Source organism: Saccostrea echinata, unplaced genomic scaffold, assembly GCF_033153115.1.
Source record: "Saccostrea echinata isolate AGI-Se365-2 ecotype Australia unplaced genomic scaffold, CSIRO_AGI_Sech_v1 ptg000028l, whole genome shotgun sequence".
NCBI lineage: Eukaryota > Metazoa > Mollusca > Bivalvia > Ostreida > Ostreidae > Saccostrea > Saccostrea echinata.
The window spans coordinates 5,446,105-5,473,796 of NW_026889777.1; the positions used below are offsets into that span (position 1 = coordinate 5,446,105).

The window sequence follows — 27,692 nt, forward strand, 5'->3', positions numbered from 1 at the left end:
TATAGTTAGTTAGATTTTTTTTTCTCCAACTAGTTGTGTGTTTATTCCCTCGCCAAGACTCGGGGATAAAACCACACAACTAACTAGATAAAAAAAAGCCCAACCAGAAACCATGGGTGATCATATATATATATATATATATATATATATATATATATATATATATATATATATATATATATATATATATATATATATATATAATGGTAATATGATATTACACGGTGCTGTAATAGGGTAAAAGAAAGCATCTATCATGTATCATCTTTGACTTGCCTTTAGGAGTATCTTTTTTTTAATTTAAAGTTTTCTTTACTCCTTATCTTTAATTAGCATCTAATAGAGAAGTGTACATTAATCTGAATTCTCCTAATTTATTATTTGGACTACATTTGTGAACTATAAATACTAGATTTATGAAATGTTCCTGCTTGATCGTGTTCCTGGCGAACTCTAAACATGCTCAACTTTGTCATGTTTGTTCATTAATGTGTTGGTAAAGCATTTTTTTGCACATTGAGTGTTTTGCTTTTTTGATGATTGATGTTTTAAATTTTTGTAAATATTGGCCAACATTTTTGCCCTTTTTATTTGATCTATCAATGCAACTAGAATTAAATACTCCTTCATATTTTAGTATGTTTAGTATATTATTGCATGATTATGTCTTTAACCTTCTTTTAGCACACCAATACACTGTATGAAATGAGTGTTTTATATATTTATTATTTTTCTGTATACTTTTTATACTTTTCAGTTTAAATTCTTATAAAGATTTTATTAACTGACAAGGTGCTTGTTTATAATGTATTAATGTAAAAGGTTGCTCCTATATATAATTTTTATATATTTATAGCTTCCTAACCTACTTAAATGTGTCTGTGTGGCTTTGACTAATTTTTTTAATTTTTCATTTCTTTATGTACAATGTACATATTTGTGAATTTAAGACAAAACCTTCGAACCCTGTCATATCTTTAACAATCAAATACAATATTAAATGTCTGTCAATCTTTATTTTGTAATGCATTTCAAGGACAAAGAGATGGTAAACCTTTACATACAATGATGAACAAATAGAACATGAATTTTGAATGCATGGTTAACTTGACGTGTGAATATTTTACGCATTCTTTGACGAGATAGAATGCAACATGTGGAATAAACACACAATGCCCGGTTATCTTGCAAAATCAAATAGAACAAATTAAAACAAAGGATTTTAAATTTTGTAAGCTGATCGACTTGTCCGATTAGTTAAACTAGTCTATCATGATGTAAAATAGCACGCATAGTAATTGTTTATCGACGCTTAGTGATGACCATACAATGATAACTGCATAATTGTCAAAACAAATAAACTATCACATCGAAATTGTGATCTTCAACTCAGTGTTTTCCAAATGTACCTAAGTTTTAATAAAAATCAGACTAAAAAAGTAAAAATGAGAGTCGTACGGTTATGAAAGGGTATCTAGTGTAATTCAATTAATTTTAATGGAAAAATTAAATCTCCGTTATTAAATTGATAGAGAAACAAACATTAAAATATGGAAAATACAAAGAATAAATTATTTTATTGATGTAAGACATTTAAGGTGAATTTTATTAAAAATAAATTCTACTATTATAATAATGTCTTTGTTTGTCTCTTTTTTTTTCTCCAAAGAAGATAAAATAGCAAATATGAACCGTTAATTCGGTCAATTCATAGCCATAGATAAAGCATATCTACCGAGGACGAAGTGACGTTCCAATTCTCGAAAGGACGGAAAAATTATTACCGGTGTCGCATAATTTACGTTCCGGATACTTCGCGTTCCGGCCGGAACCTTAAAATCATAATATTGGTTCCGGATTTTACTGTAAGTTTGGTTCCGGCCATGGCTGCAATCTTCGAATCGCGCTATCTCTCAATTATTATCTATCATTCTACACTGAACCATAGAAGTAGTTTTTTCCTTGAGGATTAAGCATGGCGCAGCGGCATGCCATTTTCATGTGGCGCAATGTTCTTTTTATAAGGCGTCATGCCTTTTTTGTACAGCCATTTTTAAAAATAAATGAATAAATAGCTCAAGTAAAGATCGTGAAATACGCTTTCTGATACATATTCATCGAATAAAATTTCGTCGCATGAAAGGCTTTGTTTATCTAATGCATACAAATTAAGTCCCTTTGTTTATTTAGTGCATGTCAGGTGTGAATTTCTCGCTTGAATGCACACAGACCCGGTATTTACAGGGTAAAGAGGATAGAAGATAAACTAGACTGAGATTACACAAGCCTAAAAAGAAGCACAATGTCAAAGATAAATTTGATCAGTAAATTTAAATTTTATAATCTGATAAAGTAAAGAATTAAATACAAAATGGTATATGTATTTACAGAGATGCGCATTCTCTGTTTAAATGATATTACAAGTGTCGCAAATTCCACAATGTCGAACCTCGAATACATGGCTTCCGTTCCTCATAGATATTATCACTCCAGGAAAATATGATTTATATTCCATTAGAAATAAACAAACATAAAAAATATACGCAGGTAGTTTAAGGCTTCCCGTAGAATATTACACTGCACTCTGTGCCTTCACATCTCTGAACTACCAAAATATGACGTCATAATGGAAAATGACGTCAAGTCACTGCAAACTTGAGGTGTTATGACGGGGAGAGTGTCATGAACTTTACATTTTATTTCAAACTGCATGTAAAATGCTAGATAGCTATTGCAAAATTCACGGGTCGTTAAATTTTTTTTTAAGTCTTATATGTCCGAATATTCTAAAAATACACCACTTACCTACCCTTGATTGAAATTCAGCATGTTCAAAATGCTTATGAAAAATATACTTTTGAAATGTACTCTGTTTTATACCCGTGGTTGGAGGTAGAATTTATTTTATGTGTATAAAAGAGTCTGGCGCAGGTGATTAATGAGGATTAATCTGAGAATTTTTGTGGAAATCTGTAAGAAGAGGTTGTTCTCTAACTGAATCTTGCTTGGGAAAAATGTGTGTTGGCTTTGTTTTAATACAGATTATGATATTGTGTGGAAAATACCCTCAAATTTGTAGGTAAGTTGAGTTTCTCAGGAAATATTTTGTACCCAAGTAATACCATGACTTTTCCCAAGCACATTTCGGATACACAAGGATACGATGAGTTTATTTATATAACAAAATGTTAACAATTATCGTGTTAATCAGCTGCGCCGAAGCGATGTATATGGAACACTTCAAAAAATTATAAATGACCGTCACGTGATCAACAAAGTCATGTGATATCATAACAAATATGTTAATATATAGCCGAGAAAACCCTTTATATAAATTGAAAGTACTAAAGTACAATACTTATAAATTAAAACCAAAACCGACCTCGCAATGACACATTATGTTTTGAGCGCATTTTAAAGCTTCGGGAAGCCTTAACATAGCTGCGTAATTCACTGATGAAGATAGTTATATAGTTTTTGTGATAAATTAACAATGGATATTTCATGAATATGTGGTTTATTCTGCAATGAAACAAACATGAAAACATAACGATATGGTTTATTCCCTTTGAATAAACAAACACAAGTAATTAATGAAAATTATGTTGTTGTTGTTTTTCAAAGACCGTAGGAAGGGAAAAAAAAACAAGGTTGAAATATGAAAAGTAAAGACCAGCAATGTTGATTGTAAAAAAAAGCAGTGAGATAAACTGAATTAGCTCAAATATTTTAGTAAAATCAAGGTTTTAGCAAATCTTAAATGTTTTTTTTTATGTTTTAAATTCCTTGAAATGCACTTTTCTGTTACTTCGATGCATGTCCTACCCACCCACCACTTAAGATATTTGGGAAATACCTTTTATTCCTTGGTGTTTTTTATACATGAAACACAATAAGAAAATGACAATTTTTATGACACTTCAGGCCCGTAGGAAGCAATTTCAGTTTGGGGGGGGGGGGGGGCACAGCCATACATTTTCAGCTAGGGGGCACTATTAACTACCAAAAATTCCTTGAAAAGCAAAAAACGTTTTTATTGAGGGGGCACAAGCATATATTAGCTTTGTTTTCAATAGTATTATATAGTACTATATATATCGGCAAAATTATTGGGGGGGGGTCACCCCCCCCCCGTGCCCCCCCCCCCGGTTCCTACGACCATGCACTTTAAAACTTTATCGTTTTATACATACCATTATGTTTAATGAATATCAAAATTTGTGGAGAAAAAAATTCAAATATATACATGTAGGCAGAAGTCAAGCTGCAATAATGTAACACCCCTCCATTTTTTTAAAATCTCAGCCCCCTTCCCCAAATTTAAAAAAAGGAGGAGGTTATAACACCTCCAAAAATTAAAAAAAAGTGTTAGTTAATTATCTGAGCCCCCCCCCCCCCAAAAAAAATGGAGGAGTTTAAATTATAGCATCTGCAAAAATGTAAAATTGTTAATTCATTTTTTTATCATATGCAAATTAAAAACAATTATTATTCCAGGTTACAATTTCTGAGAATAATATCAAACATTTTTGTTTCCTGTTCATTGTATTCCACCTTATAAAAAGATAATAATAAAGTATTTTCAAACATTTTTGTAACTAAGTTGTTTCTGTTCCACTTTATAACGAAGATAAAGTAGCCTGGAACCATAATTATGGTCATAATTAACGTTCCGGGTTACAATTGCTGAGAGTATTTTCAAATATTTTTGTTACTAGGTTGTTTCTTTTCCACTTTATTACGAAGATAAAGTAGCCCGGAAAAAAAATTATGGTCATAATTAACGTTCCTGGTTACAATTGCTGTGTATTTTCAAACATTTTTTGTTACTAGGCTGTTTTTTTTTCCTCACTTTATTACGAAGATAAAGTAGCCCGGAACCAAAATTATGGTCATAATTAACGTTCCGGGTTACAATTGCTATGTATTTTCAAACATCTTTTGTTTCTCAGTTGTTGTTTTTCCACTTTATTACGAAGATAAAGTAGCCCGGAACCAAAATTATGGTCATAATTAACGTTCCGGGTTACAATTGCTGAGAGCATTTTCAAATATTTTTCTTACTAGGTTTTTTCTTTTCCACTTTATAACGAAGATAAAGTAGCCCGGAATTAAAATTATGGTCATAATTAACGTTCCGGGTTACAATTGCTGTGTATTTTCAAACATTTTTTGTTACTAGGCTGTTTTTTTTTCCTCACTTTATTACGAAGATAAAGTAGCCCGGAACCAAAATTATGGTCATAATTAACGTTCCGGGTTACAATTGCTATGTATTTTCAAACATCTTTTGTCATTAGGCTGGTTTTTTTTTTCACTTTATTACGAAGATAAAGTAGCCCGGAACCAAAATTATGGTCATAATTAACGTTCCGGGTTACAATTGCTGAGAGTATTTTCAAAGAATTTTCTTGCTAGGTTGTTTCTTTTCCACTTTGTTACAAAGATAAAGTAGCCCGGAACTAAAATTATGTTTATAATTAACGTTCCGGGTTACAATTGCTATGTAATTTCAAACATCTTTTGTTCCTAGGCTGTTTTTTTCACACTTTATTACGAAGATAAAGTAGCCCGGAACCAAAATTATGGTCATAATTAACGTTCCGGGTTACAATTGCTGAGAGTATTTTCAAATATTTTTGTTACTAGGTTGTTTCTTTTCCACTTTATTACAAAGATAAAGTAGCCCGGAACTAAAATTATGGTCATAATTAACGTTCCGGGTTACAATTGCTGTGTATTTTCAAACATCTTTTGTTACTAGGTTGTTTATTTTCCACTTTATTACGAAGATACAGTAGCCCGGAACCATAAATAATGTTCCGGGTTACAATTTCTGATATTATACTTTCATGTATGTAAATTAGTTGAAACTGATTCTTCGAGAAACATTTGTTAAAAAATCACGATTACCCGCTGAAGGTGTATTTCTTGTGTATTTCTCTAGGATACCAAAAATTTGACCTTGACCTTTATGGAGGGGAATTACCGCCAAAAGTCTATTTATCTTGCTTTTATTCTTATTCTGCCTACTTCTTTATTCTTTGTTATTATTGTAACTATATGTCACTTTATTGTTTTCATATTCGTCTTTACTATATTTCACCTTGAACTTTTTTCATTCTTCATTTTGTCCTTACTTCTATGTTGCTTTATTCTTGTAAATTCGTTCTTCTTTCTTTTAAATTGATACAGTTTCTGTAATAAATAATTATGATCATCTCTATTACAAATGTAAATTCAGTCACGCAAACCATGAATCGCATTCAACGAAGACGAATACAAGTAGTGTGAATTTAATGCGGCATTATAACGCTAGGTGGCAGGGTGTTCGCTGCGAGTATTGGTAAAATTAGGTACGCAAACCCGAGCCGAGGTTATTCGAGATTTTTCAATTTTCTGCCTTAATACTTTATCAATCGAACCCAAATTTTCAAGTTATGATAGTTATACTAGGTTTATTTGTATACGCGGTAAAAATTGCCCTGAAATGCTCAATATTTTAGATTTTCTCGAAGAAAATTATTTGATTTCTAAGTTTTTGGAAGGCAGTATCAAGCTGACATTTTTAGTGGGTTTTTTTTTGACAAAAACTTATAAATTTATAAATTATTCTGATGCTAAACATTATATTTTAACTATTTATAAGCATTTCTTCTTCCAAATGTGCTTTTGTTGCTTTTAATAACACGTTTTAAGAAAATCTGGGTCATTAAAACCAGACCAATGATGAAAACGTCAAAATAATTGTGTATTTTCTGTCACCTGAAAAAAATAAGTAACTCTATTCAAGTTATTTGTTGGATGATTGAATTTAGTTTTATTGATTTATAAAAATATTTAATATTTTGATAATTACTAGTATATCCTTATAAATTGAGTTGTTTTTCAGGACCCCTATATATTCTTCCACTGAACTGACATTTCTTTATTTCAGGATAATAACTGTTCATGCGCAGTCGCTTGATTCTGGGGACCGCGGGGCTTGTCTGGTTTTCGGCCAACCCATAATGCTCTGCAAAGTAGTGCGGAACGTCATGGGTAGGCGTGGCCGGAACCAGGCTAGACCGGGCATACTAGAAATTTCCCCCGGATTTTATGAAAATATGTATCAATTTTTTTTGTATAGAAATAGCACTTTTCAATAAGGAAATAAATATCTCTAGTAAGCACACAGTGTTTGAAATCAGAATAACTCAAAAAATTATTTTGTCAATGTCTCGTTTGGCAAAAAATACGTAAAATGTCGGCTTGATATTGCCTACCCATCTTAGCAAATTGGAAATCAAAAATCGCCAAAAATAATCTAAAATATTATTATTTTCAAAATATAAATACAAGAATATAAATATTGGCAATTTTTACAGCGAATACAGATAAAACTTAGAGACGTAGCATTGTTTTTGAAAGGGGCAGCCAGAGAAAAAAAAATAACTTACCTAAAAATCTTGACAAGCAAAAAAAAAAAAAAAAAAAACAAAACAAAACAAAACAAACAAACAAAACAAACAAACCAAAAAAAAAACAACAACAACAACAAACAAAAAAAAGAGAAAAATTCTTCAAACTCGAAAATTCTATTTGGGGTGAGGGGGGTCCAACTTCTTTCAGTACCAAATTTTACTCATACGTCACTACGTACATGGCCCTTATTTGACTAAACTACAACAAAAAGTGGGAGGGGGTCAGCCAGACTTTCATTGAACATTTTCAGTAGTAAAAAGTTATGACTAGAAAAATGTTTAGTGGCCAGCCCCCCCCCCCCCCCCCCGCTACCGGTGTCATATAGTGAGACTTTCCCCATAGTGAGTCTTAGCCCCGGAAGTCTGGCGTCTGGCTATATAGTGAGACTTCCCTTCGGGGGGGGGGGGGGGGCAATGGCTATATAGTGAGCCTTCCGCCCTAAACGACCATAGTGGGACTTCCCCTTCCGTGTTTGATCAGTTTCGATTTTATTTACATCGACGATGTATATATTGCATATTTAGGTAATGATCTTATATATAAAAAAAAGATGAATAGTTTCAAATGAATCAATATAAAAGTGCGCATTAAAAATTTATCGTGCACAGCAGATTATAGTGTTGTTCCGAGACGATTCTTACCAAAAGAAAAAAGACATAATTAGTTTAACAGTAAAGAGGTCAATACCCGTAGAAACGTACAGTTTACCTGCATGGTTAAGAAGTTTTAATTATAAAAATCACTATTAAAATGTTTTAATTATTTATTCATATATTTATTTATTCATTCATATAGGACGGATAACTTTTATCCAAACACTGAAAACGTTAGTATAAAACATTGTTTTACAATAAAAAAAAATATTCGGAAACTAAATTAAAGGGGGAAGTTTAGCTATGAAGGGGGAAGACTGACTATATAGTGAGACTTTCCCCTGGAGAAGTCTCACTATATAGCTAGTCTTCCGGGGGAAGTCTTACCATCTAGGTAGCCTTCAGGGGGAACGACACCGGGTACATGTCTGAACCTATAACATACATATTTGAAAATTTGGGTTCGATTGATAAAGTATTAAGGCAGAAAATTGAAAAATCTCGAATAACCTCGGCTCGGGTTTGCGTACCTAATTTTACCAATACTCGCAGCGAACACCCTGCCACCTAGCGTTATAATGCCGCTTTAAATTCACACTACTTGTATTCGTCTTCGCTGAATGCGATTCATGGTTTGCGTGACTGAATTTACATTTGTAATAGAGATGATCATAATTATTTATTACAGAAACTGTATCAATTTAAAAGAAAGAAGAACGAATTTACAAGAATAAAGCAACATAGAAGTAAGGACAAAATGAAGAATGAAAAAAGTTCAAGGTGAAATATAGTAAAGACGAATATGAAAACAATAAAGTGACATATAGTTACAATAATAACAAAGAATAAAGAAGTAGGCAGAATAAGAATAAAAGCAAGATAAATAGACTTTTGGCGGTAATTCCTTTCCATAGACCTTGGAGTTTGAACTATTGAAAAAAATTAACTTTAACCTTGGCCATAACTTTTGACATTTGATGCTAGGGCTTTTATATTTCACATGTATATTTCATGTGACGGGTCCTTTCCCTGAGTATCATTGATTTTGACCCTTTGACCCACTTTTTAAAATCTCTAACCTTGGCCATATATAACTTTTGAACGGTTGGTTCTTGGGCTTTCATATATCACAGGTATTTTCATTGATACAAGTCCTTTTTTGGAAAACAACATTTTGATCTCTTGACCTTGACCTTAGAGTTTAACTTGCACTTTAGAACTTTACCCTGCACAAAAGAGGTAAAGTTTTTACCATATGCATCAGTGTTTCACAAACGCATTTTGTTTTTTATTACTTCTCACTTTACCTAATGTGTTTACGTTAAAGCGTTTGAACTTTTTTTAACTATTAATCTAAAACAATTCCAGTATTTAATGTGAACATGTAACCCTGTCTTTGACACATAATCTCTCAATTTTAGTCTTAAAAGTTTATTATTATTTATTAATTGTTTAGACATATATCTTATCGCATTTTAACAATAACAAACAATGCCAAATAATACATAATGGCATTGTATGGTAGTTTTTATAGATTACACAATCGTCATATATAATGATTTCATGGAGAATTACCATATCATATAAGAAAAATTTTCTCTCAACTTAAAAGCATAATGGATATATGTCCCAAAGTTACAGAGATCATGGACGTTGTGAGCACTTAATAATTGTAAAAATTTGTGGAAAAAAAAACAACAACAAAAACCACCACTTCTGTCAGTAATACTTCTTGACATATTTCCAAAGAAGCTTTTCAAAATGCAGGTCGTCAATCCCCCCCCCCCCACCCCCTTTTGAAATATTTCTAGATCCACGCATGTTCACTTTAGCACATTCTACACATTCTACTCTACCTAAGTATTTTATTATGTCGACCTGTCTCATAATCAAGATTATAAGATGAAAGCCTAATTCGACGAACTTGAAATGGAGCTGTGCAGTTTTAAACTGACGAGAACTACTCGCCGCATTTTCGTTTCAAGTGGGGAGGGGGATATTTTCCATTTTCCACAGCATTCTATAGCGGAAAACATGTTTTAACAGAATTACAGAGTAATCTCTTCTTTCCAAATAATTTTTGTTTTGAAATTTCGTCTATTTATATATATCATTCAGATATGCCTTTTGAAAATTGAGGTAGGTGACAAAACAGTTCTGAATACATGGTATATAAATCTCGGCGTTCGACATTTTAGCGGGGGAAAATGGACGTTTTATAGCGAAAAATGTAACATTTAAGCGGAAATTAAAATACATATGGACATTCAACAAATTGTTAATTAAAATATAATTAAATCTATGCCTCTTCCGTTAGCCAGTCGGGCTAAGTTTTCTGCCCCCTGCGGGGGTAGGAGGTAGGATTTTGCGCAGACTTAACAATACTATTCATTTCTCAGGATTGTAAAATACAAATCTGTATCTGTATTACATTTCCTCTTCAGAGTTATTATTACAAATGCTGATACCTGCACTTACCTGTATAAATAAAAATGAGTTGAGTTTTATTCTAGAGTTTTTAGCTGTGCCGTCGAAACCTTTGCTAGAGTCGGGAACTTAGAAATTTTAAAGTTCGTCATATTTTGCTGGCATGAGATTGATTGTTTAAAAAATAAATTTTATCCGAGAAAAAAAAATCCACAAAATTTTTTATTGAATTAGAACAGGAAAATTGTTTTTCTTCATATTAAATGCTTTATAATTTTCCGCTGAAATTAATGTCTATTCACACCTTTGCAGGTCCTTCCCCCACACATCTATTATGTTCATTCATGTATTGTGATTTAATTATATACTTGGCTTTACAAAAACGCAGTTGGTGTTTGAAAAAATATATATTAAGATATTAAAATATTATCCAAAATTGTTTTTAATCGTAAATATAATTCATCTATTAGCATTACCAGCTGATCAGGGTGCCCTTTGCCTAAAACTCATTAAAAATTGCGGAAATGACACAGCGATTCGCATGACTGCATATTGTATCGATAGAAGGGAGTCATAAAACAACATGATGGGGTATATCAATGTAAACAAGTTTCACACCTTTGCGTTCTTTTGTTTACAAAGAAACAACATAATTACGTATAATTCCATAGATTATAGATTGGTACATGTACATGTATTAAGACCGTATATTGGGACTTCTTCTAAATCGATATACGTTTAAATCCTGCTGCATCGTATAACCCGTTAAGAGAAAGAAAAAAAATCCAAATTATTTGTAAATATTAATTATAAATAGTTTCTAAAAGGGTGCTTGGATGCCCGGAACGTTTATTATGGCCGGAACCAAACTTACGCGGGCCGGAACGTTTATTATAGCCCAGAACCAATATTATAGGTATTTAGCGTTCCGGCCGGAACGCTAAGTTACCCGGAACGTAAATTATGCGACACCGGACACAATGCCACCCATCAACAAAATCAAATTCTGAATATATCCATATCTGTGTATTTTGAAAGAGCCAACCTATTTACCAAGTTGTGATGTAATCAGTCTTACATTTTAGGAGGGGTAACGTTTGGAAGAAGGAAAAATGTTTATAAACAGATAGACTGACAGACGACGGAAGTTTTATTAATGTATTAGCCCAAGGATCATAATCAGACTTATAGACTTGCATGTTACGTCAAACTTTTAATTACACGTATCTTAAAGATGCTTATTGCCAATAATCTGAAGCTCGAAGTATGTGATCAACAATGTAATTGGTGATATAATATTGTCAGTCCTTATTTAACATTTTGGACCGACTGACATCTATACGATTTCAGCACAATATATATTATCTGATATGTATGTCTTAGATGTTTCATGATTATTCAATCATTAGAGCTTTGGTGCAAAATGTTAAATAATTCATGTATGAACCACGACTCAACTAATATTTTCTGATCGAGGATTGCCCCATGTATAAATAGGGCTAAATATGTGTATGTGTCAGAGAGAGTCTCCAAATTGTTGAAATTTTAAGTTCCTAGCACAAATTAAAGTTCCAGACGAAGAAATCAAAAAGCCTATTCAAAGTCAATACTAACATATGTTAAAATGGAGTAGGTTTATTTTCTTTCTATCTTTTGTAAGTTACCCTAATCGCAATAAAGTGCAAAACTTATCTTGTTTTTTGTAAGTGAATCATAATTCAATATGCCTATATAAGTGCGGTATACACGGCAAGGTTTGCCTTATAATTCTTAAAACGTAAGGTCATGTAAACATTAAGACTCTTTTGAACACAATAAGGCCAGCCTTACAAGATTATAACTAACATTACCATAAATTCAAGGTATTATTATCCCATAACAGTGTAGTCGGTTCTCAAAATGGAAGACGAAGCAAATTGTACTGATGCTTTTTTCATCTTCCCAAAAACTAACAGTTTCTCTACTGCCTCGTTTGTATAGACGGTCATTTCCTCTTTCGAATTCTCCAATTTACCCACGTGTACTGCACGTGTAAAAATAGATTGATACTTGGATGGCTAATTTTCATTAGCTAACAAGAAAAGGTCCGTTATGTTTTGTATTAAAAAGTAGACCAGTGCTCTATTAGTACGTCAGACTTAAGAATGTACACACGGTAAGGCTAAGACTTGAGCTTCATGACTTATAAGGAAAGCATGATCGTGTGCACCGTCCCTAAGGAATGAAGAAATACTCAAAACTCGAGAACACTCACAAGGGATCTGTATACACATCGTCTATAACTGGAGTATACAGCGTATACAAATATGTATAAATTATATCTTTAAAAAAAAAAAGAAAGAAAATTAAAAGTAAAATTCATTTGAACAACCTTGAAATCCTAATTTGATCCTTGTACGATCAAAATTTGAATAACTTTAAATATTGATTACAATAAGTCAAGTGGAAGTTTTTCAAAAGTACGGCTCCAAGGTCAGAGTCAAGGTTGTTGGAACTGTACCCAAAGGATCTTATCACAAGAAATACACATTTTTGATGTATGAAAGCCCTAGCATCAACTATTCAGTTTCAGTTATGGTCAAGGTTAATGGTTGGTAAAATTTTGCAACAGAGGGTCAAACTTCAAGGTCAAGGTCAAGAGAACAATTATGTATGTACCCAAAGAAAGGATTTGTCACAAGTGATACACAATGTCATGTAAAATATGAAAACCTTAGCTCCTACCAATCAAAAGTTATGGGCAAGTTTAAAGTTTTTGCTGACAAACAGACAGACAGACAACTAGACAGACGGACGGACAGAGAAAAGACTATATGCCCCGAATCTTTGATTACCGGGACAAAAATAATTCTAGGCAAAGAAATGTGTTTTGGGTTTTTTTTTTCCTATATAAAAATCTGGAAAATTTTGAATTCTACTATGCTTTTGATACTGTTATAAGTTCTTTCAAATAAAGTAAGGTGTTGTCGACGATTCCTATACTGAATCAATTTCCAAAATACAGTTCGAAAAATATATAGAATACAACTTGAAGGTGTTTTAACATGTTTCAACATTATTATTACTGCAATACATTGAATTCTGTTTTGACTTTACGAATCCAGCATTTAAAAAAAAATAGAAGACTAGTTTCCACTTCTCCTTAATCCACATTTCAGATTGCCGTGCATGTACATTCATCTTACTTCTCCCTGTTCTTCTAATTTCCTGTAATTAATCGTTATTCTTAAATTTATGCTACATAGATACTAGATTTATGATGCTCCTGTTTGATCGTGTTCCCGAAGAACGCGTCATCCTGTCATGTCAGTGCTGTTTTTTCTTAGGTATCTAGAGGCACAAAAAAGTAATTTGCTTTTGTGATGACTGAAATTGTTTTAAATTTTTGTAAACAATGCTCAACCTTTTGGCTTTTTTAAAGAAATTTTATCTATGAATGTAAAGAGAAAGAAAGAGATGCTCTCATAAGTAATGTTTTGTTAAATAATTTACATGATTACATGCTTTTCTAGCAAATCAATACAATGTTTCAAAATAGCATATTGCATCATTTTCATTCTATGTACGATTTGTTATTCCACTCAAATGCTTATAGATTTAATTTCTTATTTTATTATTTTTTTCAAGATAAGGAGTTCCACGATAGTTTGCTCTTATATATACGTGTATAATACATGTATGTACAATCTGTGCATTTATAGCTTCCAAACTGGCATTAATATGTCTGATTTTGACTGATTTGTAAAATTTTAATTTGATTTATCTACAGTGTACATATGCATTAAAGACAAAACCTCCGATCGATCCCTGTCATATCGATAACAATAAATGGCACCATTAAATGTCAAATGGTCTTTATTATGTAATGCTTTCAAAAGACGGAACTACTTTACATATAGCAATGAACAAGCAGCAGATTATTAATTTTAAATTGTTAATTTGACATGTCAATAAATACACAGTCTTATAGACGATATGGAATGACCGGTAAGAAATGTATCCTCTGGAATAAATACACAGTGCCCGGTTATCTTGCAAATCAATTAGAACAAATTAGAATAAAGGATTTTAAATTTTGATCGACTTGTCGGATTAGTTAAACTGCTCTATCATGATGTAAAAAGTAGCATAGTAAAATTTGTTTATCGATACTCTGGCGTAAAGGGAACAATTATAAGCTTGTAAGATGTTAACTATAATATTACATGTCCTTACATATGCATTAAATTTTCTGTTTTCCCGCTCATGACAAAGGAGCAGACGGCGGGTGTGACAGGTCGGCAGGGGATGCTTTCTCTACCATAGCACCTGATCCCATCTCAGATTTAGAGGTCTGTGTTTGCTCTGCGTCAGATTTGTAATGTTTCAATTTATTTCAGGATTTCATTACTGTTATCTCCACATTTGACTCGAAACATAACGAACCAGTGAAATAAAATTAATATTACAGATAATAAAGTATCTTCAACTCACTGTATTCAACCCACAAACACTTGATTGTGAAATAAAGTTAACCCACATTATATCATACTATGGGGTAGACTCTTATTTCAGAAACAAATGCCTGTGATTCCACATGTGTTCTAAACTTTTATTCAAATCATAACGAAAACGAAAGAATGCCATTATAAGAGGTTAACACGTTATTTAATGTACATTGTATATGTTTATATTATTTTTATACTACTTTAAAATTAAATAAATCAAATTTATTTGCTTTAAGTCATTTAGGGAAATTATATTTTTTTCGATATTAAATTGAGATACTAAAAATATGAAGTAGAGAAATCCATTTTTTTTTTCATGTCAAACATCTAACTTAAAGGTGAATATTGTTAAAAACAGACGAATTCCACGTTGCATGTATAACAATTTCGTTTGTCTTATTTTTCCCAAAAACGATACTATAGCAAATGTGGATCTTTAAATTCGGTCAATTCATAGATATACTGATATCACAGAAAAGCATATCCACCAAGCGCCGGGCGACGTTCCAACATGAGTGAATATTCTTTGAAGGGACGTTAAACGTAAAACCGGACACTGTGACATCCTTTAATAATATTAAAATCTGATGTTATAGATTTATGTTTCTTGAGGTAGTCAACTTATGTTTTACTATTATTAGGCTTAATCTTTAGGTAGTTTAGCATTTTGATGGAAAAATAATGTTCACAGAAAACGGACGTTTTATCAGTGTATGACCAACCATTTAGGATAATAAACAGAATTAGATTTTCATGTTACGTCAATTTTCAATTACAGTACATCTGAAAGATGCTTATAACCAATAATCTGAAGCTCAAAATCAGCAGTATATAATTGGGTGATATAATATCTCAGATCAATATACTTTAATTATATATTTGACGTATGACTAGGGTGTTTCATGATTCTTCGATCATGAGAACTTTGGGGCGTTTCATATAAATGATCGGGTTTTAATTCATATGAAACAGGGCTCTGCATGTTGAGCTTTTCAGCTTAAAGTTTGTCCTTTGTATATAGTTGTGTGGTGCGAGTTTTTTAAAATTGAAGAACTAAGTCCTTAATATAAAGTTCAAGGAGTGAAATCAAAACTTAAGCTCTATCAAATCCTACATAAATGAATAAAGTGACAGTAACGAACAGTGTTAAATCAAATATTAAACATTGCTTGCAAATAATACGAATTGTGAATGGAACAAAAACATGGACCCCTGAAAACACCAGGTGCGATCAGGTGTCCAGGAGTTGTAAGCATCCCCCATTGAACACAAATCCGTCAGTAATCCTTTTAATTGATCAGGTAAACAGAATATTCCTTAGTGAGTCAAAATTGTCTGTAAAACAATTTAAAGACTACCAACTTGTATGAAACATGCATATTTCAGTCAAAATACGACGAAAACATTTTTTTGTATTTCCAAATAATATAATTATAACGACAAAAGAATTTATAATAATTATTTTGACTTTAAACGACTTTGTTATAAAAACCTTGCAACATCAATTTATTTGTCAGTAGACTGTCTTGCTTTAAAAATTGATCGTAATCAAAAGATATGCCCTAGAGTACTGAATCAGTTTGTGAGACATAAATCCATATACAGGGAATTGTAGATTTTTTCTTCTTAAATAGGGAATGGTTAGGATGGAAATGCTGAAGTTAATAATAAATCAATTTGTCATATGGTCAGGATCTAGTAAATGACTTTAGACTAACTGTTTGGTGCTAGATCCATTATGACGTCATAATCAATTTCAACTTTCTTTTTCCCGTACTTTACGGCTCTAATATAATTATGTAGAAAATAAAGTATTTTCATGGAATTCAATTTGAAATCATGTGAAAAGTAATCCCGATACCTATATTCAATTTAAAATTATTTTAAAGAAGAGGCCAAGAACATACAAATTACCGTTTTCTGATGGACTGTAGGCAAATCTTGATACATTTCCTTTGTCTGATATGGAAAAAAAAAACTCCCGTATTTATGACTGGTTTTCTTAATTTTTTATTGAAAATGACAGTTTAAAATATAATTTTTCGTCTTGTTTACCTACAAATTATGCCCCGAAACACCTTATTTGACCAAGCTAAAGTTATAAAGCATCATTAAGGAATTTATTTCTCAAATTTGAGAAATCTGTAGGCACCTTTCATTTACTAGATCTTGACCTTAAATCTTAAGTTTGAAACTTTAAAATTAATTCAGTCAAATCGGTTTTGATGGCCATATATGGATACACTCCCAAATTTAATTAATTACCTTTTTGAAATAAATTTTTTATCCCTTTCATACAAGGTATTGACGTAAAATAAACTTTGCATTATATGTATAAAATCTTGATACATTTAAAAAAGTGTTATTCGTGTTCGACGACTAGATCTTGATATTCGTAAACTTTGATTGACATTCGAGGTCGAAAGATTATTAGTAATAATCAAAAAAATAATAATGCAAAAAAAACCTACGATTTATAGTCATTAATCATTTGATTTATATAACATATATTTAAAAAAAAAACGTGTTCTAAATTCTTAGACTTGTCATATGCATTGAAAACTCATGATTCATATTTGATAATACTGTGATTTAAGCGATTATCTATTATTATTAATTGTCTGTTTTGCGAAATCTTGTTCATATTTTTATACAATAAAGCCCTAGCTCCGAGTAATATGATTCACTTCACAATTTTGCATATTAATTACAAGGTTATTGAAAATAAATCACGGGATTATCGAATATTTAACAAAAGTTTTTTTTTTTTTTTTTTTTTTTTTTTTTTTTTTTTTTGCAAAAAACCGACGTTCGAATATGAATAATAACTTTTCGAATATAAATAAATATTTACATTCAACATGTATTTTGCTTATAAAGTGTGAGGAAAGCTACGGCATTCAATTAAGGAATGTTTTTAAGTTTTGTGCAAGTTATTGGTTTATAAATCACACAGACTTGTCATGTAGGCATATTTCATGAAGTGCGCTGGCGCTTCATGAAAAATATACCTACGTGCAAGTCTGTGTGATTTACACACCAATAATTCACACTAAACGTAAAAACATGCCTTATATTTACATTTTACAAATTTAAAAGCACCAATAATATACTCAATATTTGAATTTCTTGCTGCCCTATATATTGTTACATTTTTATTTACGTCTCTGAAGCCTCATTGTGACGTCACTTTAGCGCTTCATGAAATATGCCTACATGACAAGTCTGTGTGATTTACACACCAATAACTCACACAAACTTAAAAACATTCCTTAATTAGATGTTGCATATAAATCACAAGATTGATTATTGAAACTGAATCACAGGTTTTGCGTAATAATAACGTGTTCTTATATGAATATATATTAACTTCTCACATGTATTAAAAAAGACTGTTGCAGATAAATCAAGATTATCAAACATGAATAAATTTTTGGCATATTCAAATATGAATAGACAATTAAAGAGCTAGGTGCACTTTATACATAAAATGGCCCTGTCATTATATCAATTAATTGACTATTACCCTCTGTCCTACTTCATATATCAAAATAAAGTAGAGACTTAGTGCTTTCATTTCCTGTAACAAAATTTCTTTTTGAGAATCCAGGTATTGGAAAACAGGTTTTGAGAAAATGCAATGTTCTTGAATTTTGCAGAAAACATGCGTATTTGACCACCTTCAGCAAAGAATTAAAATATGAGCACAGCTCACGATCCAAAAATTAAAACATGTTTTGTGATCTTCAGAAACAATTATTTCCTTATCTAATTGCATATTTGGATTAGAGGTTGTGCCCTATATGAAATATTGAAAAAATTCCTCAACTTTTGGCCATTTTTAAGGGAATTTACAGGGAAGGGGGAAAATGACGCTTTTATGACGTCATAATGCATTGACTAGAGAGAAAATTACGTCATGTTCAATAGATACACGGTCACCAAGGGTCCAAGTTATAAGTACTGCATTTTCAACCAAAACTGAGCAGTTTTGATTTTTCAGAAATTCTCAGGGCCAAAAAAGGGCCTAAGTGGCTCTTGCTCTTTTTATCATTGGTAAAGAAATACGGCTGGAAAAAAATCGCTTGCACAGATCTTGAGTAATCTAAGGCTGTGTTTGATTTCACTATTACAGGAATTAAAACATTTGAATGTCTTGCCCTTTGATTTGTTCCGTGCATGAAATCTTCCTTTTTGGCAGATAAAAAAGTATTTATTTAATGACAAATGATAAAGAAACTTCATCAAAAATCTTGAAAATAACGTATGCGGAGACCTATCAAAGTTTTAAGTCCTGGGTAACAGGAATGATAACTCTAAAAAGGAACTTTGATACCACAGATTTTGAAAATAATTTCTCTAAATCAATATGTTTGATTTTCATTTTTTTTTTTTTTGTTGTAATTTAAATAATTCATTAATGTTTCTTAATATACTATCGGGAGTCTTCCTCAATTTTTTTTTCTCCGTGTATTTTAGAGTAAATGAATTATATTTATTTTCTTATAACTTTTAGTAATTTCCTTAAAAAATACATGTATATTGACTGATAAAATTAAGTATTTGTTGTTTTTTGAGCTTAAGAATATATTTTAAGGAAAAAAATTGTGCGCTATTTATCAAAACTCGGTGGGGAAAAAATCAAAACTTAATTTAAAATTTTCAAAAATCAGTATAAATTATATTTCTATTCTTGGACAGTTTTTAAAAGGTTGATATGCGTGTTAATAGTAATGCTCAGCAATATGAAAACATAAGCTGGGCGGTGTAAGGAGGACCTTAACGGTCCTCCACACACATTACAAAATGAAACATTTTGTACCAAATGACTCATCTAGCCTTGTTTCAAGTTACTTTTAAAGAAATTAAAACACGCTATTGGAAAAATATATTCTTTCCTGTTTCATAGGAACATAATACATCAAATGAATGCTAAAATTTAATTTTACAGTTCAATAAAGTTTTCATTTTTCAAGTGCGCCCCGATTCCTGCCGAATGTCAATCAAAAGCGCCATCGTTCTTTTGAAAATATCAGGTGGCAGTCATGGCCGTAGGAACCGGGGGGGGGCTAGGGGGGTCGTGCCCCCCCCAATAATTTTGCCGATATATAGATTACTATAAAAAAAAAATGGCTACTATATGCCTGTGCCCCCTCAATAAATACGTCTGATGACTTTTTTTTTATTGCTTGTCAAGAAATTTTTGATGTTTGATAGTGCCCCCTCAACTGAAAATGTATGGCTGTGTCCCCCCCAAACTGAAATTGCTTCCTACGGGCCTGGCAGTAAATACAAAATAAATTCATCTGGTAAATTCTTGACATTTCTGGACCTGCATAACCAGTGGTAATGCCTTTTATTATGCAAAATGTACATTAATTTCATAAAATACTAGATACCTGTCATTTGTCAATTGCATATCTCATTTCAAATCTGAATTTGAAGAAAAAAAAAATACACGTTAATTTCGAGAAAAATCACATATACATGTACTAGTACATATAAATAACATGACAGATGTAATTGGAAAATCACTTTATTTTGTTATCTAACTGGAAAATCTATTTAAATGATTTTGTTCTTTGGTTGTGAAAGATGAGATATTCCGGACGGCCACAGGACTACATGTATATAATTCGTCAATTTTTGCAGCTACAGTCATTTGCGCATTTGCAAGATTCAGGACTGGTGCAGCCTTTTCCACATGCGCAATTACCTGCCAAAAAAAGAAAAAAAATTCTGTACATTTTTTTTATTATAACGTATATTAAGGTATTCAGTGAATGATAGAGGGATATTTGCTAATTTTGGTATATATTCAGCTAACATAATGCTTTTGAAATGAGATTGAATAACAATGGCCTCGCAAAGCGGAGCATCCCCTCTGGCCTCGCAAAAGAGCACATCGACCCCGGTATAAATTATTACTTGCGTAACTTCCGTTACGCATGCACTCACTCAACCACACACATACAAGATTATTACTATATCTCCTCCAACTTCGTTACGAAGGGATAACAAGAACAAACAGGATCTAAAAGAATTCTTTTTATTAGCATTCAGTGTTAATTATAACAGTTATTTCCCCTTGAAAAGTCTCTAAAATTTGCATGATGACCTATATGCATTTTAATACATCAAAATTTATAAAGTATATTTTTATAGATCTCTAGACCAAATGCTATTTTGCTAAATATTAATTTCTATATATTTTAATTTTGAAATGATACTTGCCCATGGGCATCTCTATCATTCTACGATAAAGAACCAATTCCGGCAGGGTATATAAATACAAAAAGTTGCTTCAAATAGCCAAATGAACATTAAAATTTTCTAAAGGACATAGCAGTTCACTGAGAAAACAAGGATGATCTAAGATCTGTTACTATAATATGACATTTTACAATAATAGCGATATACCCGCGGTAATAAGGTAAGTGTAATGGAACTTAATACTTAAACGAGATTCATTCTTATTCAAATAAACCTGAAATTGACCTATACTTAGTATTATTCGTTTTCTGATATAGAGTATAGACCGCTAAAATGTGATGTTTGACATTTTTTCACACACAAAAAAAAAGGATTTCCATGATTTAAGTTAAATCCTTGAGAGACAAAAATTTTAGTCTAATTCATTATGTAATACTCGAAAAAGTAATGGTCCTAATAATCTGACTTGCAACTAGGATTAATCATATCATTCCGTGGTCACTTTAACTAAGGTAAGTTTCAGTTAGATGTCAGATCTGGAGGGTTTGTAACAAAAAATACGGGAAGTTAATTTATTTCCTGCGACAGATACAGGAACCAAGTTAATTTATTTTCTGCGACATATACAGGAACCATGCCATTCGGCTAACCTCGGATGATTCCGTCGCCTTCATCAAACCTCGTTAGATGAAGTACGAATCCGAGGTGTGCCGAGTGGGTACCATGTATATTCCTTCACAAGGCGAGGTTTTTCTTTTCATATGGGAAAATAAAACTTCTTTTTAATATCCCATGCATTAAGTTGAAACTCATGCATGCAAGTGAAACAATCTTGAAATTTGTGAATGAGCGAATTGACATGAAGATTTGCATTGAAATAGTTTGTTTTTAAACATGATTATATTATGCTTAGTTCATATGATTATGGCCAAGTAGTATATATACCTAATTAGCTGCAATAATGTAGCCTTCTGGGTTTTTTTTATCTGACGTTTTCAGGAGAGGCACAGGCACTTGTTTCAGTAATAAAATTTTTCAACCCATAGTATAATAATAACAGAAGGTACATAACTCCGAATTACATGAAGTCCCCCCCCCTCCCCAGAATCGCACTCGTTTACCGTTTCAGAGGAAATGTATTGGCAAACTGTTTATTATCATTGTCTTCTACGATAATTTAACCAAACCAAAATTGTAGAAGGGGTACAGTAGCATTTAAAAAAAACTACAGACGGACAGACAGCTAGACAGACAGACGGGCGAACACTTTACTATCGCATAAGCTCTTCAGAGGCCTGTTCAACAGAGCGAACGTTCACTCTGTTCACAACGCTCGCCTAAATTCCTAAATTCAACAGAAATGTTGGCGAGCACTCGCGAACGTTCGTGCTGTTAAACAGGCCTCTGGTCTCTGACCATGCAGTAGAGCTTTAAAAAATCTGAGATGGCTACAATATTGCAGCTAATTAGGGCTGTGTCAATATATCGAATATTCAATACGTATCGATATTCAGGAATGTATCGTATCGAAAAAATAACTTCCAATACGTATCGGACAGGGCAGTTTTCCTTATAATTCTGTAAAAATGTTGGGAATTTCAGTTACCATGCAAAGATTATTTTTAACTGTCTTGAATTAAAACTGGTCAATAATGAAATAAACATTAAGGAGATAGCACATCTTATAGATAACTATTACAAAATACATAGACAACTATATTTTAACATGTTATGTTAGACTCACCCAGTTTTTATCAAATTTATGCATTAAATGTCATTTACAAGACACTTTTGAAAGACTTAATAAATAATCCAATATATTGCATATCGCTTTATAAAATATCGTATCGTATCGTATCGAAATATTTTGCTCAATACACAGCCCTACAGCTAATACGAAACCAAAAACAGTTTTCGAGTTGAAGTCGATCACATGATGATCACGTTTTTGTAAAATGACTTTTCTATGTTAAATTAACTGAGTCATATCTTTTTTTTTCTTTTTTTTTAGCTAATGTTGCAAAAAATCTCTTGGTTAAGCTTATTTTACTTTGATTTATGGAAAATTTTTATAAAACATTTTTCTTAATTTGATTCTTTGAAAGATAAAGATAATTGTTTTGATATTTATGCATAGAATACCTCAAGTATCAAGGAAAACGTCTCAAGCCACGGTCCGGAGTCCGCATATAGCCCTCTCCAGAACGGGAGAGGATCGTATATTTTGGCCGTGGTTTGCGACGATGCTGAGAAATTAATCATGTTGGGCAAATATAATTCATTCACATGTTTAAATAAATCAATTTAATTAATAAAAAAAAATCAACTCACTGCTACAGCTGCATTTCAGTTGACATCCAGTGCACTTGCACCCAGGCCCACATTTACATCCGGGTCCACATTTACATACACTGGATGGACAGGTTTGACTTTCCACACACTGGCACATTCCACCTAAGAAAAATAGAAAAATAACCGTGAATCAAAGAGCGATAACTCTAATAATTTTCATGTCAGAAGAGTGTTTCTCGAAAAAATCCTGTGAAGCGATACAGAATTGTATAGAATTAAACGGATGGTGACTGACAGAAAGTAAGAAATTTGAACATCGATCATATATAGAAAGTTTACATTCTTTTATTTGATATTTTTATCAATTACTACCAAAATATGAAAGTTTAGCATTTTAAAATTTATTTTTAGAGTTTTGACATTTCATATATGTATAATTTACTACCAAAACATTTCAAAAAATACACACGAATATATGCATTCCATTTTCATAAGCTGAAAATCTCAGACTTACTTTCTCGGCAATTGCATGGGCCAGGCATTTTTTCTTCTTTATTAGTGGATACCTTCTGTAAGAAAGTTAGTTAAAAGTATGCATTAAATTTTTACATAATTGTAATGTCGCAGCTCGCAAAAGCTACATTCATTTTATATACATATAGCCGGCCGGATCGCTCATTTAAGGTCCGACGACACGTTCCTCAGTAATTTATAAATTTCCCCTATAATTTGTCATTAATTTAACAGATTTAAACAGCTGTTAAAGTATTACTATTTTAACTGTTTAACAATTTACATGTTACTCATAAAAAAATGAGGCACGTGTATCTTACCAGGCATTTGTGCAAGACATTTAAGATATTTTGAAAACAGTTTAGAAATCACCAGATGATAGTTATTATTGATATTTTATATAAACATTGTGGTAGTTGAGATACTTAAACGGATATTTTTTTTTCTTTTTACAACATTCACATTTATAATTCCAAGATTAAAAAGAACTTACCTTATTCTTTACACAACCAGTCTGTTGGAGAATTCGGCGCCAATTGACTGAGGAATAGAAGGTGAGTTCCCATGAAATATTTAGTACTGGGTGCAAAGGGTCCGTTGGAGTAACCGGTGCCGTGTGCAGTCTGTATCAGTGAGTCAAAATAAAATTACATAATAGACAAGGATTCAAAACATTACATGTTTGATTGTACTTGGAATGAAGTTAAACTCGGTCTCGTAGGAAGCAATTTCTGTTTGAAGGGGGGGGGGGGGGCACAACATTATCAGTTTATGTGGGCACTACCAAAATTCATTGACAAAAGAAAAATAAAGAGGGATCAAACGAAATTATTGAGGGGCACATCCATATAGCAGCTTATTTTTTTCCAAGCACACGTGTACTATATATATTGGCAAAATTAATGGGAGCCCCCACGCCATCCCACCCGGGTCCTACTGCCATGGAACTTGGTTTGATTGGGAAATCACGTGAAATAACCTTGAATATTTCATTAATTAATTTCACAGCGACTTTATTTGCAGGTTTTAACGATTTCTTTTGTTTACGCAGTCTTTGGAAGTTTTAAGATCAAGATCAAATGAAAGGTGCTGTCACTTTGCTTTTCTGGTCTTAACGTGCAGGGTCTTTTTTTTTTTAACTTGAATATGGGGTACTTAATTTTATATTTAAGTGGGAAATTCTTTATTCCATATTTGGATTGCTCTACTCGAATGCAAATACAAGGTTTGCCTTGTCCTCTACGGTGGCTGTAAATATCCAAAGATAAAAGAATAATATATTTTTATTTAACATATACAAAGTTGATTGATTGAGATCGTCGATGGAAGTCATCGACTTTGGATGCATTTCCGCCGCCGACCCTGCGACTTTTGATATCAGGATTTTAGCCAATAAAAATTTCGTATAATTTCCTTTTGTGAATAGCCGAAAGCCTGAGAATTTTCTGCATAAAGAAGATTAAGTAATCTGAGTTATCATATGACATAAAAAGTGACCGCCGCCATAATTGATGTAATATGAACACCTGTGGCTGTGCTTGACATCAGACCTTTAGGCTTTCTTAACAAAAAGACAAAATCACAAGACTAAATACCATTACATAATTATTTGCACTCGGCACATCTCGGCCGATTCGTACCTCATCTAAGGTGACAGAATCAGCCGAGATTTGATTATATAAGACTTATTAACCAAAATTCATAGGTAAATTATTTAATAAAACACAATAGAAATTAATTAGTTGGACATGCCAATGTATAAAAGAAAGTCATTTTTCGTCTGTACTCAAACTGTTTTATATTGAATAAACGGAAAACAAATCCTAGGTGGCAAATTGAATTCTATCACTGTTACTTTGTGTTAAATGCTGACACTTTTAAATTAAATATGTAACAATTATTTCTTCTTTTCAAACCCAACGTTTTCTCCCCATGAAAGCGTTTGAATTGTTTTTTTTAAGATAGGTTCTAAAACAATACATTCTTAAAATGTTCACAAAATTATAACTCTAATATAATATCGCATTATTTGCAAATGATGTACCTGTCTTCCCGCAATTTTTTTTTTAAATATAAAATTTGGTGTTATGACTTTTTCCCCATTGCTTCATAACACCAAATTTTATATAGTAATAAAAATTGAGGGAAGACAGTGCCTAGATTTCTCAAATTTGAGAAATGAATTCCTTTAATGATGCTTTATAACTATATCTTGGTCAGAGTTTGCGAAACTTAAAAAAGAAACGGTCAGTCGTTTTGACCTTCAATGTCACAGTTTTACCCGGAATCGGGGGATAGGGTATACACATTTACTTTAAAACCAAATTAAAATTAAATCAATGTAACTCTTTATATCCTTGGGAAGGGGTGGGGCTTCTGATTAATAAATATTGACTGCGTATAATGTTTAATTTCTTTAATACAGGAGTAACTACTAACTACATGAATGGTAAATAAATTTAGTTACTAAAATATGCATAAAATTCTCATAAAACATTGTTTGGTTGTTGTAGCATAGACTCTCCCCCATCACAGTTTTTCTGTCAGAAAAACGGGTTCAGGTAACAACGGTTTCAAAAGTGTGTGTGTGTGTGTGTGCGGAAGGGGGGGGGGTTGGAGTGGCAACACTTCCCCAAAAAATCTGACAGGAAAAAAGAGACCAAAAGTGGGGGGATAGCAAAATACTATACTCAGAAAAAGGGGCGCATTCTAAGGGCCTGGGGTCCGGGTTAAAATTGAATTTCATTCCATCGACGGAAAAATCGTCCCCCAGCATATTGTCCGTTCAGATTTTTTTTTTTTTTTTTTTTTTGCTAAAAAAGTCCCTATTGTATGATAAGTTGTTTATTTTTCTGAAATTAGAACATTCAGGGACGAAAACAATTAGAAAAATGGGAAAAGTAGTCATATTGCAGAGTTTATTTCATAAAATAAAATCTGTTTAGAAAGGACAAAGTTATATAATTAAAAACTATTTTGTCAAATATTTATTGTTAAAATATAAGGGATTCATTTTACATATTAATTTTCATGATTCAGTTAAGAATCTGAATTTTTTCTCTTAAATTTTTTGGATTTTTGTCAGATCGTTAGAATTTTTAGATCGGATGCATGAATAAACCAGGTGTAATTTTGTGGTAGTGTCAGATACATGGCTTCCTACTAGCTTGGGCTAGTGGGTTAACCCTTTAGCTCAATTGGTAGAGCACTGGACTGGCAAGCCAGAGGCCCCGGGTTCAATCCCCAGCAGAGGCATATAAATGTTTCTGTTACATTTGGCGCCCAACGTGGGGCAATGATGATGATGGCACCAACTGCAGGAGCCACCTCCAGTCCCCCATAGATAATAAAGTCAGTGGTGGATCAAAGCCTTCAATCAACATTTCAACAGCTGTTGTGTTTTTTTGCTACAGACTGACAACACACAAGGTAACCCACCTGTGTCACACCTGAGTGAGTTTTGTTCAGAAGAGACTGCACTATTGTGAATACATATATACTTGTGCTATAAACATTCCGGAAATTTGTTTTCCGTCCATCCAAATTTGTACTATAAACTTTCCGGAAATTACTTTTCCGTCCATACAGACTTTAACATTTTCAGTGCAACTCTATATCCGGTTTGAACCTGAACTTGTTTTCCACACGTGGATTTGTGAATTTCAAGACTTCTAGACTGATAAAAGTGTAAAATTATTTGATA

General features: G+C 32.2%; 1 protein-coding gene across 1 annotated transcript; it reads right to left on the minus strand.

Moving 5' to 3' along the window:
• Nucleotides 1–20,511: 20,511 nt before the first annotated feature.
• Nucleotides 20,512–27,372, minus strand: LOC133193934 (uncharacterized). The gene is made up of 5 exons (XM_061329848.1): nucleotides 27,263–27,372; nucleotides 24,483–24,612; nucleotides 23,991–24,045; nucleotides 23,516–23,638; nucleotides 20,512–20,687 (listed from the first exon to the last, which is right to left on the minus strand). Exons 1-5 carry the CDS (start codon nucleotides 27,370–27,372, stop codon nucleotides 20,611–20,613), a joined length of 495 nt encoding a protein of 164 aa, XP_061185832.1. The 3' UTR covers nucleotides 20,512–20,610.
• Nucleotides 27,373–27,692: the final 320 nt, after the last annotated feature.

Coding starts and splice junctions, on each gene's coding strand:
- LOC133193934 (XM_061329848.1), bottom strand. CDS start 27,372: ATGTTGATTGAAGGCTTTGATCCACCACTGACTTTATTATCTATGGGG. Junction 24,046..24,482: donor CTGGTTGTGTAAAGAATAAG/GTAAGTTCTTTT, acceptor ACTTTCTTACAG/AAGGTATCCACTAATAAAGA. Junction 23,639..23,990: donor CCCATGCAATTGCCGAGAAA/GTAAGTCTGAGA, acceptor TATTTTTCTTAG/GTGGAATGTGCCAGTGTGTG.